This window comes from Myiozetetes cayanensis, unplaced genomic scaffold (assembly GCF_022539395.1).
Source record: "Myiozetetes cayanensis isolate MyiCay16 unplaced genomic scaffold, myiCay2020 scf1, whole genome shotgun sequence".
Classification (NCBI taxonomy): Eukaryota; Metazoa; Chordata; class Aves; order Passeriformes; family Tyrannidae; genus Myiozetetes; species Myiozetetes cayanensis.
This window is the reverse complement of record NW_026086604.1, coordinates 114750182-114768056: the sequence shown is the minus strand read 5'-3', so window position 1 is coordinate 114768056 and position 17875 is coordinate 114750182. Positions and strand designations below refer to the sequence as shown.

The 17875-nt window shown below is 38.4% G+C and overlaps 1 protein-coding gene across 7 annotated transcripts in view; it reads right to left on the bottom strand.

Annotated features, from left to right (window-relative positions):
- The window catches only part of SATB1 (SATB homeobox 1), a 92789-nt gene that overhangs the window by 29982 nt on the left and 44932 nt on the right, over positions 1 to 17875 (bottom strand). For all 7 annotated transcript variants that reach the window (XM_050305235.1, XM_050305244.1, XM_050305226.1 and 4 more), the window contains 3 exons: positions 16990 to 17101; positions 14192 to 14646; positions 5252 to 5464 (listed from right to left, as the gene is read on the bottom strand). In XM_050305235.1, coding sequence (XP_050161192.1) covers positions 5252 to 5464; positions 14192 to 14646; positions 16990 to 17101 — 780 coding nt within the window. The remainder of the gene's footprint in view (positions 1 to 5251; positions 5465 to 14191; positions 14647 to 16989; positions 17102 to 17875) is intronic.

Here is a 17875-nt window from a genome sequence, read left to right as displayed (position 1 = left end):
TGGTCTGCTCTGGTCTGATGAATTCCATGCAATAATGCTAATTAACCTCTTGGAGAATATCCATACATAAAACTGTTTCATAATTTATACATAAGCAAGCATCTAGGCTGTTGTGTTGAATTTAGAATTGAGTTCAAGACAGAGGCTGTTTGAAGCTAGGTTGAAAAAACAACCTCCTCCTCAAAAAGACCCAACAGAAAACAAAAAAGCCCTCAATGATGCCACTTCAGGCTTCAGAGAGGAGGTGGAAAAAGTATTCATTTTGGAGAGAAAAACAAAACAAAACATAATCTCTTATCTTATCCACTCTTAAGCACAACCTCCCACCCCACCCACACTTACAGCCACATTTTCTGTTTAGGAAAGAAAGCATAGATCAGCTAATTTTTTTTTTTTTTTTTTAACAGTAACCAAATTTTGCAAACACTAACTGAGCATGGAAGCATTATTTTACAAATGTGACACACTGAGAATCAAAAATTCATCTGGCCATCTTCCTATCACCAATCAATTTAGTCTTCTAAAAATACCTGAAAAAAATAACACATCCATCCCCTCTTGGCCTGCCCAGATATGTCTTGTCATCAAATAAGTACTGATTACAGTAGCAAGTAGTTCTGGATTAATTAATTTTTCTTAACAGAAAAAAAGGACAGGGTTTTATAGAAGAAATAACCAATATGATGAGGTTTTCACAAACATGGAAGCTCACTCCTTCCCTATCGAAACTGAAACAAAAAAATCTTATATAACACACTCTCATAAGTACTGTTTTAGCTTGGGAACAAAAATCTTCTTTAATCCTGGTTTAGCTTTTAATATTACATCGTACATTAAAATTCATAAAGTAGTTCATTCCAGGCAAAACAAACTACTTTTCAGTTCTGCTCTGCAAATAGCAGAGGAGGTACAATAAATGCTGTTGCTTTCAGAACAGCTTTTATCAGGACAAGGTTTACTACTCCATTATTACAGTGGCGCCTGGAAGTGCAGTTATAGTTAAGTGTCAGGGTTTCCATTAACTCTCCTCCATGGTGGTTTTTGCGGGGGTAGGAGGAGAGGGTTGCACTTATTATTTTGTCCATTTTTACTTTCATTAAAATGCAACTCGGCACAAAGACTATCAACCTAAATCTCAAATTTTGCTGCCTTAAAAATTTTGCTGGAGCTGACATATGGCATGTGTTTAAACTCCAGGGCTGCACCATCAAGTTTCATGGAAGCTGGTGCAAGAGTTCCTTGCAATGGAGGTTCATTGGTCCTCAAACACCTCAAAGCAGTGTCCTCCTCGAGACCCGTCTTTCAAGAGTGACATCCTATCTCTGAGACTTGAGCTGAAATTGCTTGAGCATGAAGGAACTGTAATTCATCTGGAGTCAGAGGGAGGTCAGGATTATATTTATGAGATGAAAGTCTTTGTCAATGACTACCTAGAACCATGACTCATGCAAGATTTGTGGATACTTCTTAAAACACTGCCTTGACGTTACACATACTCTGTTTTTACACAGGATGATGATGGGCCCCAACACTTAACACAAATTTCCCTTGTGGAATATGGGTGGCAAGAAGGATTTCTTCCTCAGCTCTGCTGAAATGGAGATTACTTGTTCTGAGAAGGAAGTGTTCATAACTGCAGGCTAAAAAGCTTTAAGCAGAATACTTTGGAAAAGAAACTTCGCCACCTGACTCCATTCTCTCTAACAATTCGTACCAAGCAGGAGGGAGTCCTCTTCCCCCCACATCCCAAACTGCTCTGATGGGTCAAAAACACCATCCCACGCAACTCAGCACCCTTTAAAGTATACCCAGATCCTCTCATTCCTACAGAGCATGCAACAGATTCATCCTCTGAACTTGACCTAGGAATACCCTTAAAGGACCTCTGTGGGGTGATCTGCAAGACAAAGATGTTGAAGAGTGGGGTGAAATTAATAAAAGAAGGAGAACATGAAAGGACCTTCTTCCTTCCTTCTAGGAGAGGTTAAACTATGTCTCCATGCAGTACCTACCTAATGGAGAAGCTAATACTTATAAACTCCAGTGGCCCAGGAAAGAGCCTAGCAGACAGGCTTCTGCCCCCTGGGGTGGCAAGACGAACAATATCCAAGGGAAAAATTCTTGTGTAGGTTGTCTCCTTGTGCTCAGTCCACAAGTGTGGAAGACAATAGCAGACTTTTACAATTCGACCAGCTTAGAGGGCTATACACGCAGCCCAAAAGCTCATGCATTACAGGCTAATGATTCCAATTAAAAAAAAAAAAAGTAAGATTTTGCGTTTTGTTTAAGTCAGAGAGAAAGGGAGAAGTAAGGGGGACAAAGAGCTTCTTAAAGGATTTCAAAAAAGAATTGGAAACAATCCAGATACATTAGCTCAAGTAGCAACTAGTAAGAATGCTGTAAAAATGAGATAAATTCAACACAGTTCCTTCTAACTCAGGCACTAGGGTTTATGTTTGGTGAGTTCCTACTATCCAATCAGACCTCCAAGGTCACGCTTTCTCTTTTTGCATACAACAGTATGCAAAATTTACACAGAATGAGCTCAGCTGCTAAATGGTTAAGTCTGCTCTACTGTCTGGCCACCAGTTGGCAACACAAAAATGCAAAATAGATCCTTTTCAGGATGTTTATTTTCACATCCTTCCGAAACTGATAACTTGCAATTGCAAAATAAACCTTCATGTGTGGCATATTAGCTCCCATTTTTCATGGTTTCATAGTTTAATTGTTTCAAATGTTACACTGGTCTAAAGATTTAATATTAAATATGTTGGCTCTTGCGTAAATTCTGTTGTCAGGATAAACGGTCTGTTTTCTCTTTCAACGGTTATCCAAGAAGCTCACAACCAAGCTGGAAAAATATTATGCTGTATTCCTGCACAGTGAACTTTAAATAATTGCTTGTAATAAATTTAGTAGTAAGGATGCTAGTAGTTTTATTCCCTTAGTATCAAATATTCAATAAACTGTGGACATTTTGTGGGAGTCATCAGAGTATTAGTTTGCATTAATAATTTTGCAGTATCCTGAGTATAATTTATTTCTGCTGTGATTTGTAAAGTCATACTTGCCAGCATTACAACTAGGATAATTTCATTATTATTTCAAGCATTAAGTATTGTACTTATGCTACGAACACAGATATCCCAATTTTCAAGCTTAGGATTCTGAACACTTAGCAGTAGGTGTAAAGTGCTTCAGATGTTAATAGGTGGGTAATTCTGGAAACATGTAAAAACGTCATAGAGAATCCCAGCTCGGAGATTTCTACATTCTCACTCCATTTGCTAGGGAAAGTGCGTATGTTTTGCTGAATGAAAGAGAATAGTAACAAAAATTGGAAAAATAACTGTTTTGTTCTCTAGACCTCAAGTATTAGTCTATAAAGTTTCCTTGTTAACTTGCTTTCCATCTGAAAAGGATTAAAACAAAAACCTATGCTGTTTCCACTTCGAACTGTCGCAATTAGGTTAACTATACTCCTGACTCACACTAAAAAAAAATGAAATGTAATTATGAACAAGAACACAGTAGAGACAGATATCCACCCCCACCCACCCCACCCCCCAAATCTGGACTTACAGTATGTTTTGTCAGTTAAGAAAACCCCTAAGTCTCACTTTCTTTCTGGCTGCCAGGGATTTATACAATTTAAAGTGTGAATTAAAACCAATACAAGGACTACCTCTGACTTGACATCCTTCTGGAAGGTCCTGTAATTAACTCTGTTCTTTAGCTGTGAAATTGCCCAAGACCACTTGAGACAGAGTGAGACATTACCTTGGCAGAAAGAGATAAGTTAAGAAGGAGGGTTAGCCTTTGCTCTGAATTACCTGGGCTGTGGGAGCAGGTACAGATATTAAAACAAACTCAAATGTTATTTTAAACGCAGTTATCTCTATTTAACTATTTCCCACTAAAGCATTACTATGTAAATAGATTCTTGTCTTGAAGAATATCTATAGTGGACTTTACAGACTAAATGATAACAAAACTACACCATTAGCACAGTCTGTTCTTTCCGCTACAATTTTTGAAAAGCACTGCAGCAGGTCAAGGTGATCTTCTGATCTCCCTTCTACAATTTAGTTATTTGTTACTTTAGTGTGGTCCCTAGTATCCATTAACTGCAGGAAAATTAGAAAAATAATCTTGAGAAATTTTTAGCATTCAGAATGGGTATGGAACATAGTCATAGTCACAAGCCTATGACTGGTTAATGAAAAACTGCTGTTTATATACTCAATCATCACAAAATTCCCACAATCCCAAAATCTTGCTTTGTATAGCAAATCTGAACTGTGTATACAGCACGATTCCCACGTATCTGCAGATCAGATTTTTTCCTTGCATAGGTACAACGTTGAGCCACAGCAATGCAGAATATTTCAGAAAAGATACAGTTTTTGGAGTATTTCGCTCACAACCAAATTTCTTCTTTGTGGAAATTCTGTGCATTCCTATGGCTCACACATGTATTTACCATGTACCTTAACACAAGCATCAGAGTTTCCTTGAAAGACACAAGGATTACACCATTTAATTTCTGGATCTCACTCTACCAAACTTTATAATTTCTGTAGAATTAAATAAAATAGATTTTACAGAAATCAATAGGAGTTTCATTTGAATAAATACTAAATGAAGTTTTAATGAACATATCCAAATCTTTCAGAGCGAGCGATATAGCAAGTCTGTTACGTTACCCAATTGTCAGTAACCCAACCCGGTGAAAGACTGCCTAGCATTTTGGGATGGAGTCTTCTTTTCCACATCACTTCCATTTTACCTGTTTGATTTCTGGAAAATAATTTTTAAGGCACTACAATGTACTCATACTTCTGCTTTCCTTCCCTCTCAGTTTAGTGGTCCAAATCCTTCAAAATCCCTGTCTGAACCTCTAACATTAGGAACCTGAGAAGAGTAGGAAAAGACAACAGCTAAAAGCCACCATCTTTCAGGTCCAGCAAAGCTCTTATCTGAATAAAGTAAGAAAAAAAATTCTATAGGGATCATAAAAGAATTTATCTTAAAAGCAGAAAACAGGTAGAAATTACTGCTAGTATCACCCATTATATTTCTTAAATTTAATTTCTGGTATGCACTGCAAATAACGATTCTATGAGTATTTAAAAAAAATGCAATAGCAAAAGCTTTCTTTTTTTTTTTTTTTGTAAGAAAGGTATCACGTGGCAGGACAGTGTGAAAACACAACGAGCAAATCTCAAAGACAGAGAGAGCATTTTACTTGTGGAGGCCGGCTGGGTGGTGTGCTTATAAGAGGTGCGGGGCCCATCGCAGAGGCTGCGTTCAAGCTCCTTTCCCTTTCATCCTGGTAAATTCGATCTCGTTCTGCTTCTGGCAGCTGCAAGAAGTTCTGCATAGCCCGAAGGTTTACCAGCAAGGACTGCGAGGCAGTCTTGGGATCCTCTTCCTTTCGGAGGATTTCTGAGAGCAAGCCCTGTAGGGAGAGAAGAAAAAAAATAGGTTGGAGAGTTAGCCCAGGTGAGTTCCCGTAAAACTGTATTCTGCAAAGCCACTGCTTATCAGTCCTTGTTCTTCTTACTGCTGGGCTGAGGAGAGCAGCAAATGCACTATTCACTCCACATAGGAATATATTAATGGCATTTTAGGCAGCAGAGAAGAGAACCTCAATTGTACCCTAATTTTATTAAGCACCTGTTTTACATACAACATAAACTGAATCTGCCTAATAGGTCTCCTTCCTTTTACTGGCTTAACTTGCCATGAAATCTTTCACAGTTGACAGACAATCATGAGACGTTAAGAATAAGTGAAATACACTGGGGTGTTCTCAGGCTTAACAGACAAAATGCATACTCAACTTAAAAAAAAGCCTTTTCACATTTCTAGCAACTTAAACAGCTCTTTGAAAGGAAGTGATATTTCATAACTAATCTAAGACGATAAACTAGCAACATTACTAAAGTACTGCTTAACTGACTCAGGGTCATTTTTTGTAAGTCAGTATTTCTTTCTAAGAATTGTATATGGCAGTTCAACAAGAAGTGACAAAACTCACTGTTGGATGCCCTCACCTTGCACCTCACCTTCTTGCACATTCCCCTCCCCTCATCAGGAGAACCCTAATCCTCACCCAGTCCATCGCCTGGAATATTTATTTGAGAACCTGCTGTGTAGGTCTCATTTCCTAAGTCCATTTAACATTGCCATCATTTGACCACTTTCAGAGGCCAGCAACGACACCAAGAAATGAGAAGAAAACCATATATGAGGCAGTAGCAACAGCAAGCCTGAGGTGGGCAGGCTGCAGGGGATAGCATGCTGTCATCAGCTTGTACAGACCACACCAGCTTTTCTACACAATCTTTTCATCTCGGCTCGCAGCAATGGAGCAGGCTTGGTGGTCTGCTAATTCTTAATTCTTCTAAAAGATGAAATATTTATGAACTTGTAAGTGCAACTGCAACTTCAACATCAAGAGGTTCTTGAAATCGGCCCCCCCTGCCAAATTCTCCTTTTAAATATGTCAGGCATCCAAAATGCTCTACTGTCTTGGAGTAACAAGATGGTGATAAGAAAACTAACTTTTGCAAATGCAGATGTGAACTTCTTTTTAGAATAAATGCTGTTGCTGTGCTGGGACAAGGTGAGGATTAGTATGGGAGGCTTTTACTGCTACCGTAACAATGGAACAGGCATGTGAATTTAAAGAAATCACATAACTCAATGTTTCTTTTCCTAAAGAACTGCTGTTAGTTATTTGGGATAATGGAGAGGTAAGTGGAGGGAAGGAAGTAGACAATAAAAAAGCTAAAACTAAAGCGATCCTGACTGAATAGATACATTCCAACAGGAGTACAACAGAAAGATACAGCCAAGATGCATCTTTGTAGGGAAGTCTCATGCTCACAGCACCTGTGGAAGTTGTCACCTCTCTCGAAGGTCTTATCCTTTCAGGCATAAGCATCAGCACCTTAAGAGATGCTGCTGCAAAGCCAATGCTCTTAGGCAGCTGTGCTTAGGCAGGGTCAGGGCCCACCCAGTGCAGGTCTGAGCTCTGTATGTGCCTACTGCACCTCCATATCTTGGATGATGAGGACAGATGTGCTAACCATTACACTGTGGCCAGTGTGGTCCCCTGTCTGTACCTGAACATGTAAAAGGGGAATGGGATGGAAAAATACAAACAGCCTTTCCATCACTGAGTATGACAGATATTTCAGAGGAGTATTAAAAAACTAATGGTCTTGGGGGATACTTTCTTACCACTTTTCTTCATCCCTCTTTTTTTTGTGGTATCCAGTCAGAAACTATGCAGAAGGTGCAATGACTTACTGACAAAAGTGGCACTTGGGTCATGTATAAGTTTTACTTTTTTTCTTAATGATTGGTATAATAATAAATTTCCCTATTAGCAAATATGGAAATTAAGTTTGTATCTACCGTTTTTTTCTATGTCCAAGTACTCCAAAATGGAGACATGGCAAAGCTGTCTGCAGAGCACAGGATGTAGAGAATAGAACAGAATCATTTAGGTTGGAAAAGAACTTTAAAATCATTGTGTCCGTCAGTTAACCCTTCACTGCCAAATCCGCCACTAAAACATGTTCCTAAGTGCCACATTTACACATCTTTTAAACAGGATGGTGACTCTACCACTTCTCTGTCAGCCTGTTCCAATGATGGATAACACTTCTGGAGAAGAAATTTTTCCAAATATCCAATCTAAACCTCCCCTGCTGCAACTTGAGATCATTTTCTCTCAGCCTGTTGATTGTTCCTTGGGAGAAGACACCCACACCGCTACAACCTCCTTTTGGGTAGTTCTAAACACGTGATTTCTGACTGCTACAGAGCTGGAAACAACCTCACCGGGAAAAAAGCAGCAAGAAAAACTAAACTTAAGTGGACTGATCATTGTCAGGAAAGAAGAGTACGTACAAATAGTAAGCCCACTGTCAGCCACAGGAAATATCCTTGAAAAATACTTTAACTCGTAATAGAAAACATTCGCTTGTATAAGCGTTTGTCACATAGTGGGCAGCTAAAAAAGGCTGGTTTTCTCATATAACTTTTCCCTCTTCAGTGAAATAAGGAAATAAAGAAAATGTGGTGTTTTTTGTCTTTTTCTTGCATTTCTGTTGCTGCGGGACACTTCTTGGTAATTAGAAATGCCGTAAGTATTCATTCCCCTCTCCTTCCCCCATCGCTGCCTCTACCTGAGCTGGGAGCTGGGCAGAGAACACAGATGTAGAGAGGAAGGTAGATGAAAGAGCTGGGAAAAAGCAAGGAAGAGTTTACTTCTAGGGCTCTGAACCTAAAGGTCAGAATACGTGAGGAAAGAATATGAAAAACAAGATGCAGTACCAGGTACAAACAAAGTCTCAGCATACAATTTGCCTGCTTTAAATATTACTTTATTGCTACTGCTTCAATTTTTGAACACAAAACTTTGGTTAAAAGTTGTTAGACAAAATGTACACTGGGAAAAATCCTAGAAAGAAAATGTCAGCTCTCATATCCTGCCCCGTCCTAACATGCAGAGATTTACTGTTCAATTTATCAGGCTTGAACTGGTTTGCCAAGATACTGGTCTTGGTGTGATCTCCTCTTATTGTACCTCAGGTTGTTTAAAAACTAAATCTGTTTTGCATAGAGATTATAAACACCGTTAGGCTCGAAGCCCTCCTCACTGTTCCTCCCTTGCATTCTTTTCACACTGAAAATGTATTTTCTTAAAATGTTCCCAGGTTTCATAGAAAATAAAGACAGTTTACATGTTATTACAAGTATAATTCATTACTAATGGTACAAAAATGTTCAATAAATATTATCAGGGCTTTCAAAAGCTCATTACGAATTCTTTAAAAATGGAGATAAATTAAAGTGTTTGCCAATATGAACAAAAACACTGCCTGTCTGGCCTCCAGTTTGTCTCCTCTTTGAACGTAATCACTGATTCAGATAGATTTTATCAGTCTGATAGAACTTCAAAGCTCCCAGAAGAAAAATGCAATTTGCCCAAACCTTCCCAAAACATGCAGAACATCCCTGAATGCTATCCCTCTAGGTTGCAGGGTGCTCCTATCCCATGTCCAGGTGGAAGATTGTTCACAAGCTCCACCCACAAGCCTGGATCCCTGCCAAGTAAGTTATAAGCAGACACATTTATCTATGTCGTTTAGTAGCAAGAGGAGAGCTGTCATGATAGTGTAATAGCACCTTTTACCTCTTATTCAATAGTGATATGGATAGTGTGCTTTTTCTTAAATTACACTACGAAGAATTATATGAATACAGTGGCAATTTCTGTTATACTTAAGCAGGCAAATTTCTCTCTACCACATAATTTACAGAACTCAAATTCAATAAAACATTACATGATGGTCCATTACTGTTATCAATTTTGAATAATCCATCTTCATTTTTCATTTTACTGGAAAATAAAGTGTGCCAAAGACAAAAGGGAAGGGAAAAAAATAGTGCCTGAGAAGGTGGTTTATGTAAACTCAGATTTTGTTTTACAATTACATGGAGCCATCTACTGCATCCAGGCATCCTCCTCTGATATAGCAATTGCCCAGAATTAGCATGAGCACAGTCCTAAATTTACTGAAGTTTTCATAGTTTTCTCTCTGTATGAGAACGGGCATTATATAAGAATGAAAGGTAATGTGTCCTGGCAGCTGATATTTTAAATGAACATAGGGTTGAAGTAGAAAGGGAGGAGAGAGAAAAGTTATCCAGTAGAAACCCTGGGATCTCAAGAACTTTGAGATCAAACATTGTCACTGGTGAGAAGAAGAAAAATTACAATGGTCAGACTTTGCAAAAGCAGCAAAGAGCTTTCTTTCGTGAAGATGAAGCCAAGAGGTCACCTTCGTACGACAGCACCCAAGTTCACACAGCAAACCTTAGGGCTGAAAGTGCACACAAACTGAGACAGGCAGCCTTCAGTTCCAGTTCCAGCCACAACCATGACTAACACAATTCCTTGCTCGCGCAGTGCGGACTTGTCACCCTGCCACGCACCAGGCTAAGCTACACCTTTGAGTCAAATGTCAGACTTGCTGGGGGAACCCAAGCCTTCCGTTTCCTAACTCATGTTTACATTTACAAACATAAAACAGAAATGGAAGAGGAGTTTATTTATTTTGTTTAGGACGCTGAAGGTGGTTCAGCCCAACAAATGTTGGTGCTTCGCTCCAGCTCTAAGAACAAAACAGAGGAGAGAAACTCCCAGTTTAATTGCACATTTAAAGGGGTAGGCAGAGCCTCTCTGCTGATGGGAGGCTGCTGCACCATGCTTTGGGGGGCTGCCCCAATGCATCGTCACTGTCACCCACGGCTGCTCAGGGCCACCCAGGACAGCAAACTGATCACAATGCCATTTTCTGGCCAGCAAAGCACAAGAAAATACTGGATTTGCGCTTTCAAAACAACAGAGGTGTCTGTAAAATGCACTCACATCAACTGGAAAAAATACCATGTTTATTCACTCGGTGAACTGGCAACTAAAACAAAATTTACCAAAATTACTCTGGCAAACAGAGAGACCCTTTGGTAGTAGCCTTGCCTGGGGCAAAACTCAGACCTGCTATCACAAATCCTGACTCAACAAAATTGTACACTGCAAAGAGGTGCTAACAGGATTCAACCTGTTTCTTTACATTCAGTGAATTGGAATCACAACTGCTGACAGACAAGCAAAACTACAGATCTGACTGTATTCTGAAGCCTTCCTAGAAGGAGCACAGAGAAATTTCTCTTGGGGAAAGGTGCTCCGCCCTCCAAAACTTCTGCTTCCCATAACAGTTGTTCTATTGTGCCTGTATAGATGTGAATTTTCATTCAAGTTATAGCTATCTGGACTTTGATTAAAGTTGACAAGGCATATTTCTAAAAACTCAGTTTTGAAATTACCATTTGGAACTTAAAGGTTGAGGAAATTATTCAAGAAGATATTAAACTCACACCCTTTCTTTCTTAAGGACACACTTCCAAAGTGTGGCTGAGGGGTTTCTTCTGCTTTATAAATAGACAATAATAATAATTTTTTTAAAAGACACTCTAGTTTTCAGAATTATTTTTACCCATTTCTTTCCTTTGACTTGGGAAAGGTAGAAATATTTCCAGTCAACATTTTTGCCCCCAAATCATAAAACCTTGAAAATTAGGCCCAAGTATTGAATTACCACACTAAATTGGTAGAATTCTCCTTCCCACCAAAAACTACCACCAAATTCTGTATTCATGTTATAGAGCATAAATCTGCAAAAACAAGAGATGCCAACATCTTCAGCCAATTTCACCAAAGTCCATTTTATTGCCTAAACATTAAGTTAAATTACTCTTAATTTATACATCATTTCCTTCCTTAACTTTTACACTGAAAGCAAATCTCTCCCCTCATCTGCGACTGTATCTTGACACCAGATCTTTCTTGCACAGAACTCCTAACCAGTTTCAGTGAGTTCTTACGCCTTTAGAAACTGATGGCATGATCTGGTCGCTGGACCTTGGCTCAAATACACTTAGGACAGTTTCAAAAATGTTAGTGGTAAGCCTCAGTTAGCTTTTTATCTCAGAAAACAGTAGATGAATTTAAACAAGCATTTTCACTTGCACTAGCCAAACACAAAAAACCAACCAACCAACCAAAAAAAAACAACAACAAAAAAAACGAAAAGATGACTTAGGATATTACATCAATATTAGAAAATAACTTCTAAATAGCATCAGTTATTAAAGTGCTGCCCTAATTGCAGCTAACTGTGATGTATTCTGGAATAAGCTGTGATGAGTTCAGAAGCACAGCAAGCAATTAATCTAAGAATTGTTGGTACCTGTGGTTATCCTTGGACATCAGTTGTCACTGTGGGTAAAATTAACAAAAGGTTTGCAAAGGTGAAATGCGCCTACAGCAAACTTATTTCTGTGGGGCTTTGCTTCATATGAAAAGTATGCTGAGATATTTCTTGGCAAAACTGAGACAAATAATGTCTAGGCTCCTAGTATTTTTCCTTTTTGCTCCTCGCATTTTCCATAATACATAACAAACAATGCAAAATCTTACGTAACTAACTGCAAATACTAACTTGATTAGCTAGTACAATTCTTAGGCTATAGGGATATTCCTTCAAGCAGATTTGGTTGAAAATTGTCAAAAAATATGTATCTGTTTCTCATATATATATATTTCATATCTCTTTAAGGGAACCGTTTTCAATGATCGTTTCAGGGTTTCCTCCCAGTTTTGGGTCACTTTGAACACATTTTACTGAGCTGGTTAACCGCAAAATCTGTGGAAGAATTGAACTTTAAACAAATATCTAATACCATCTGTAGTAAGAAAAATACCTACTCATACATATTTTTTATATATATTAGTGTAAATAATAATATGAATACAAAAGTAAAGAGTCCGTATTTGCACTAGAAATATGGTTCTACAGTTGCATACATCACATCTAAAGAGCATCTTCTCATACTGTGTCATATAAATTCAATGCTCAGTCAGAATCAATCATCCTTGTATTTCAGGTAACGAATACCGCTCATGCACAAAGGATATGCCAAAAGCTGTATGCAAAACTAGCTGACAACAACTGACAAATTTACTTCATAGAGGGAAGAAAGTTGAGAGAAAACAATGTGCTTTTAGGCAAGTCTGAGACAGAAGTAAATATAAAATAAACTTTATTTCCTGAATTGCTTGCTTGGCTTTTTGTGCAGGTAAGATGGCAGCTGCAAAGCATTGTAACATGAAGCCACTATTATTGCTTCAATACTTTACAGTATCAACAGTTAAATTTTTAAACATTGTATTAAACAAGACTCCATGTCACTTAATTGTAAATATAACAACTGAAACTGCCTGGACCTAACTTAACTTAAGCAATCCTTGCATGAGTTCATGTATCTCATGAAATTTGGCATGAAAGACCCAGATCTTGAAAATCTCCTCTGCTGTTAAGAGGAAAGACACACACACACACACACACACACACACACACACACACACACAGAGCTCTACAGAGAATTCACACAATGACTCTCTTTTAGCAAAAGGAGTATGCAAAATTTTAAAGAAATAGTAATTTAGAACAATTACAAATGACATGCTGATTCAAACCTGGTACCAGAGCATTTGAAACAGAATTTTTATTCTCTAAACTATGTAGGGAGAAACAAAGCTGTTTCAAGAGAAGTCCAAATTACAAATTTTTTTGTTATACTATAATCTGCAATAGACAAATGGTTCCCTAAGTATATATTTTCATTTAAAAATGTGAAATCCAACCCAATTTTACCTCTGTATTTTTACCATATTTCCTATTTAAAAAAAAAATCCCACTAAAATATTCTATTTTCTGTTAAAACATACTTCTAAAATGTTGAGATCTTATTATTTGCATTGAATATACTGACATTTCTTCCATAATTTCTGGTTGATTAAATTCCATGCAACATGGCATTAAGTTAAATTCATAGAGCAGAATAAATTATAACAGGGTTAGCTTCTAAAACAGGTGTAAAAAATAACACATTTTAGTGTTACTTATCAGCTTTGCTAAGGCTAGCTTTTTCTGCATTGAAGAGCTGAAGTATATGTTCTGACGTGGACAGTGGCAAGCTCAGCAACTGCTGTTTTTGCAACAAACTACAGAAATACATGTAAGGAGTAGATGATCTAAAGATAAAGCTTTTGACTCTTAATCTTTTCAGAAGCCTGAAAAGATGTTATTAAGACTTTCACTAGAAAATATTAAAAATAAATGTGAACATGAATAAAAGATCATCTCTGGTACACCTGTGTATGTGGTCAGTACGGGTACAACTGCAACACAAAAGGTAATCTGTTGGGTGACTTTGTGAGTGGTTCTGCATAAAGCTTTTCATTTCCTTTCCAGAGAAGGTTCAGTTAGTCATAAACCATCACATGGTTTATAGAGAGGAACCAGGATGTTGGTAAGAACAGTGACTATTTCCACAAACCAATCCCTGAAAATTTTGGTACTGGATCTAAACAGGGACAATGGCCCTGCAAGGAAGCATGTTTCCTTCAAAGGAGCTGAGTGACAAAGCAGAAATGAGGAGAGGGACTTAAAATATGGCAATTACTAATCAGAGAGAGAAAGAAGGGACTCTTAGACTTAAAAAAAAAAAAAAAAAGGAAAAAAAAAGAAAAAAGACAACTGACCTGAGTTCGGTTAAAAGCCACACGTGCAAATACTGCCTGTGAGATTCCTGCTCGTTTTAGTTCATCACGGACCCACTGGTAGATTTCGGAAGACACCTCTGTGTTTGTTGAGACCTGCTGCTCCAACGGCTTGTTCATGGATCTACTGACAGGAGGAGGGTGGTTCAAGTACTGTTGGTTTAAGGACTGCTGGGCTAGAAGTCTGTTCACTGCATACTGTTGGTTCAGCAACTGGGCCATAACCAGCTGCTGATTTACCAGCTGAGGGCTAATGGGAGTAGATACAAGTCCAGGGTGCAGGTTTGGAAGCGGGGTCCGAACTGATGGTTGGCTACCATGAGAAAGCTGAACAGGAGATGGAGGCTGTTCGGCTGTGTTCCCTGGGACCGGCTGCTGACCGAAGTTGACATGGTTGGCACCTTGCTGGGATAGTTCAGAAAGGCTATCCATCTCAACTACAGTGGAAAAGAAACATTGAAAAGGCCAACATCAGACTGAAAATCACAAACTTGACTGTCCTTGCAAGACATGCTAATTAAAATAAACGAATACAAAACAGGGCAACGCCACCCAGTCACGAGCAGGCTGCTGCATCCCACAGTGATGGGCGAAGGGGACTCTGGACAAGGCAGCAACTGAAAAAAGATGGGGCAAAGACAAGAGACAAAAAAACACTCTGTGGGCTGCAGACAACGCAGGTCAAACAGTAAGTGCAAACAGTAAGGGCATCTGCGCAGGGTAAGGAGGACTCTTACGGGAAAGCATGCCCCACCCAGAGAGATAGAAGCCCCCAGAGACTGTTTTTGTTCCTCCCATGATGTCCCTGACACGACATCTGCAGTTCCCAGCCACTGGAAATCTGTAACAAGCAGGGTGAGGTGCGCACCTCCCCAGGCTCTGCTAATTTCTAGATGCTGCATCAATTGTATGGGACTGCTAGGAACTAGTATAATTTATGTAAATTACACAGATGGGCTGCTTTATCTTGCAACCATGTACGCATGTTTTTTTTCAGTGACTTGCAACATGGTTGAATTTTTTTCTTATATTAACTCATCTGCCTTGACACACCCTCCTTTTTAATTAACAACGCAGTTTCTTAAACTACAAGAGTTCTTCCAGTTCCCCTCTTGTGCATGATTAAACAATATAAAATAACTCTAGGTTGATATAAAGGCGTTTCCTTTTTATCAATGTTATGTCACTTTTTTGTTTTAAACAATCTCACTTCTAGAGCTCTAGCAGCTCTGGTCTGAAAACAGCCTTAAGAAAATATGATTTCTTTAAAAATCAGAAGTCCAGTAGCAATTTTTTTCTTCAACAGTAAAGGATTTTGGTTTGTTTTTCTTTTCAAAGCAGCGTCTGAGCTTTTCATAGTAATTATGATCTTCAGTAACAGTCATCAGTGCAAGGCCACCCTTTCCTCCTCAAGGATGAGAGCTGGATGAAGAAATCGGTACCTGGGTTCCCACTTGCATCTCTGTCTTTCTGCTCTGTCCTACCGTGGGCAGAAACTTAATAGACAAAAAACAAGCCGGTTGTTCTGCAGAGAGTTCTGTTTTCCATAGCCTGGATCAGTCCCCAAGCAGAGGCCCTGCTATTCCTCACCCAGGTGGCTCTGGGGGCAGTGCTGCCTCTCCCTCCCAGCATTAGGTTCCACAGGAATACAAAAAAAATTCACTTGTTTCCTATTCTCTGGCTTTACTATCCCTAGATGATTGGATAGTGAACCTGTCTTGACAGGCCACACAAGGAAAATTTTACAGGAGTTGTGCCATGCAGGAGTGGTGCTGCAAAGGAGGTGGGAGAGGCTGCAGGTGCTCTGGTGCCTAACACATGGACACCCTGAAACCAACTGAAGTCTTACCACCAAATTTGGTGGTCTCAGTTAAGAAGGCTTTTGGTGTTGCACAGAAGGCACAAAGTAGATTAAGGAAAGAAACAGCCCTTTTTCACTCATGGAAAGTAGAAACCAACCCAAGTGGGCCATTCACTTGGAATAGTAATTCAAGCAATTATCACAAAAGTGATGCATTGTCTTCATTATAGCCTTAAGCTATAAAAAGGCAAGGAACCCGTTTTGGTAGATTAATGATTTTGCTTCAAATCCTGAAAGCTAAGTCAAGCTCAAAATTCAATCCAAATTGAGGACCCCCTTCTCCATTCTGTTGAAATCTATTTAAAAATTTTCTGCTATGAAGTGTTTAGAATTATGTGAACAGGTTTAAGAAAGATAAAAGGTATCACAGAATTAATATGTTCCACTGATAGATTTTTTTTTATCCAATAACTTATTTGTGCTTACTACAACAAGCAAACAATTGTCGCAACAAATATTTGTTAAAATCAATTGAAATTAGGGCTCCAAAGTTAGAGAAAGATATGAATTTAAAAAATTATATCACTCTTGCTGGGAGGTAGTGAGAGTTACAGAAACCTGTTTCTTTAAATATACATTAGCCAGAGCAAGAAAAAAAAAACCCACATACATTAAAAAATCAGTTCGTCACAGTTCCAGGAACAGGTTTTCTAAACAATTATTCTGGGTGGTAGAAGATCTCTAAATTTACAGAATGACAGCTTTACATCTCTGGCAACCCAAGTCAGCTTGGCTGTTTCGATAGCAAATATTTATTTAAATGAATTCTTTCACTATATATGTACTTTCTACATCTACTCATCAAAAGCATCCTAAACTTATTGTGAAGGGAACTGGCTTCTTATATGACTGTGACAGACCTCAATGTGACACATAATGGTATGTAACCACCATCAAGGCAATTTTTTTTTTTGCTTACCCATCATATCTTTTGCCTTCTTGAAATGTTTATACCACCTTCCAAATTCCTGACATTTTGCTGCTGAGACATTTGCATAGTAAGTGCTGTTCACAATGGAAGAAATCATACTCTGTGAAAAGGGGAGAAGAAAAAAAAAATCTATAATGCGGAGCAGTACAAGTCAAAGCACAAATTATTTCAATTGTTGAACCATTATATTTTTAGCATTTGAGAACCATATTGCGTTTTTAATCCTATCTTCCAAAGCTTTTTAAAAAGCTCATTAATTGAGCACGAAAACAAACCAAGGTATACTGTAAATGGGTGCAAAAAAAGGTAGATATACTAAGGGAAGAACAAAGTTATTGACCAAGAAACATCAGGCAATGAAATGGGCTCTGGATGGAAGATGCTAATCTTGAAAGTGAATTTTGTTCAGCCTATTTATTCTTCCAAATTTGACTGACCCTTCACATACCCACACAAGTTTACAGGCATAAATATCCTACACTGCCTTCACAAATGGAAGTACTGACCCAAGTTACCCATGTCCAGTCCCTGTGTGCCACTCATCACAGAGCAAACCCCAGAAAACTGTAGCATTAAAGTTTACCTGAATAGTAGAATAAAATAAGGGGTTTATAGCAGAATAAAATATGTATCTAACAACCCAAAATGAACCCAGCCTTGCTTTTTCTAAACAGGGTATTTTAAGTGATTTGCAAAAACAGGCTTATGAAAAGCTTATTGTCATGTCTAATTCTGTAACTGAATATTAGCTGTAAAATAGACCAAAGGATGACAGAAATGTTTTTTTTTTTTCCTCAAAGGTTCTCAAGATATCAGATAGCTACAGTGAGAAATTTACCTTCTGCTCAGTTCTGACCAATTTTAAAATAGTGGA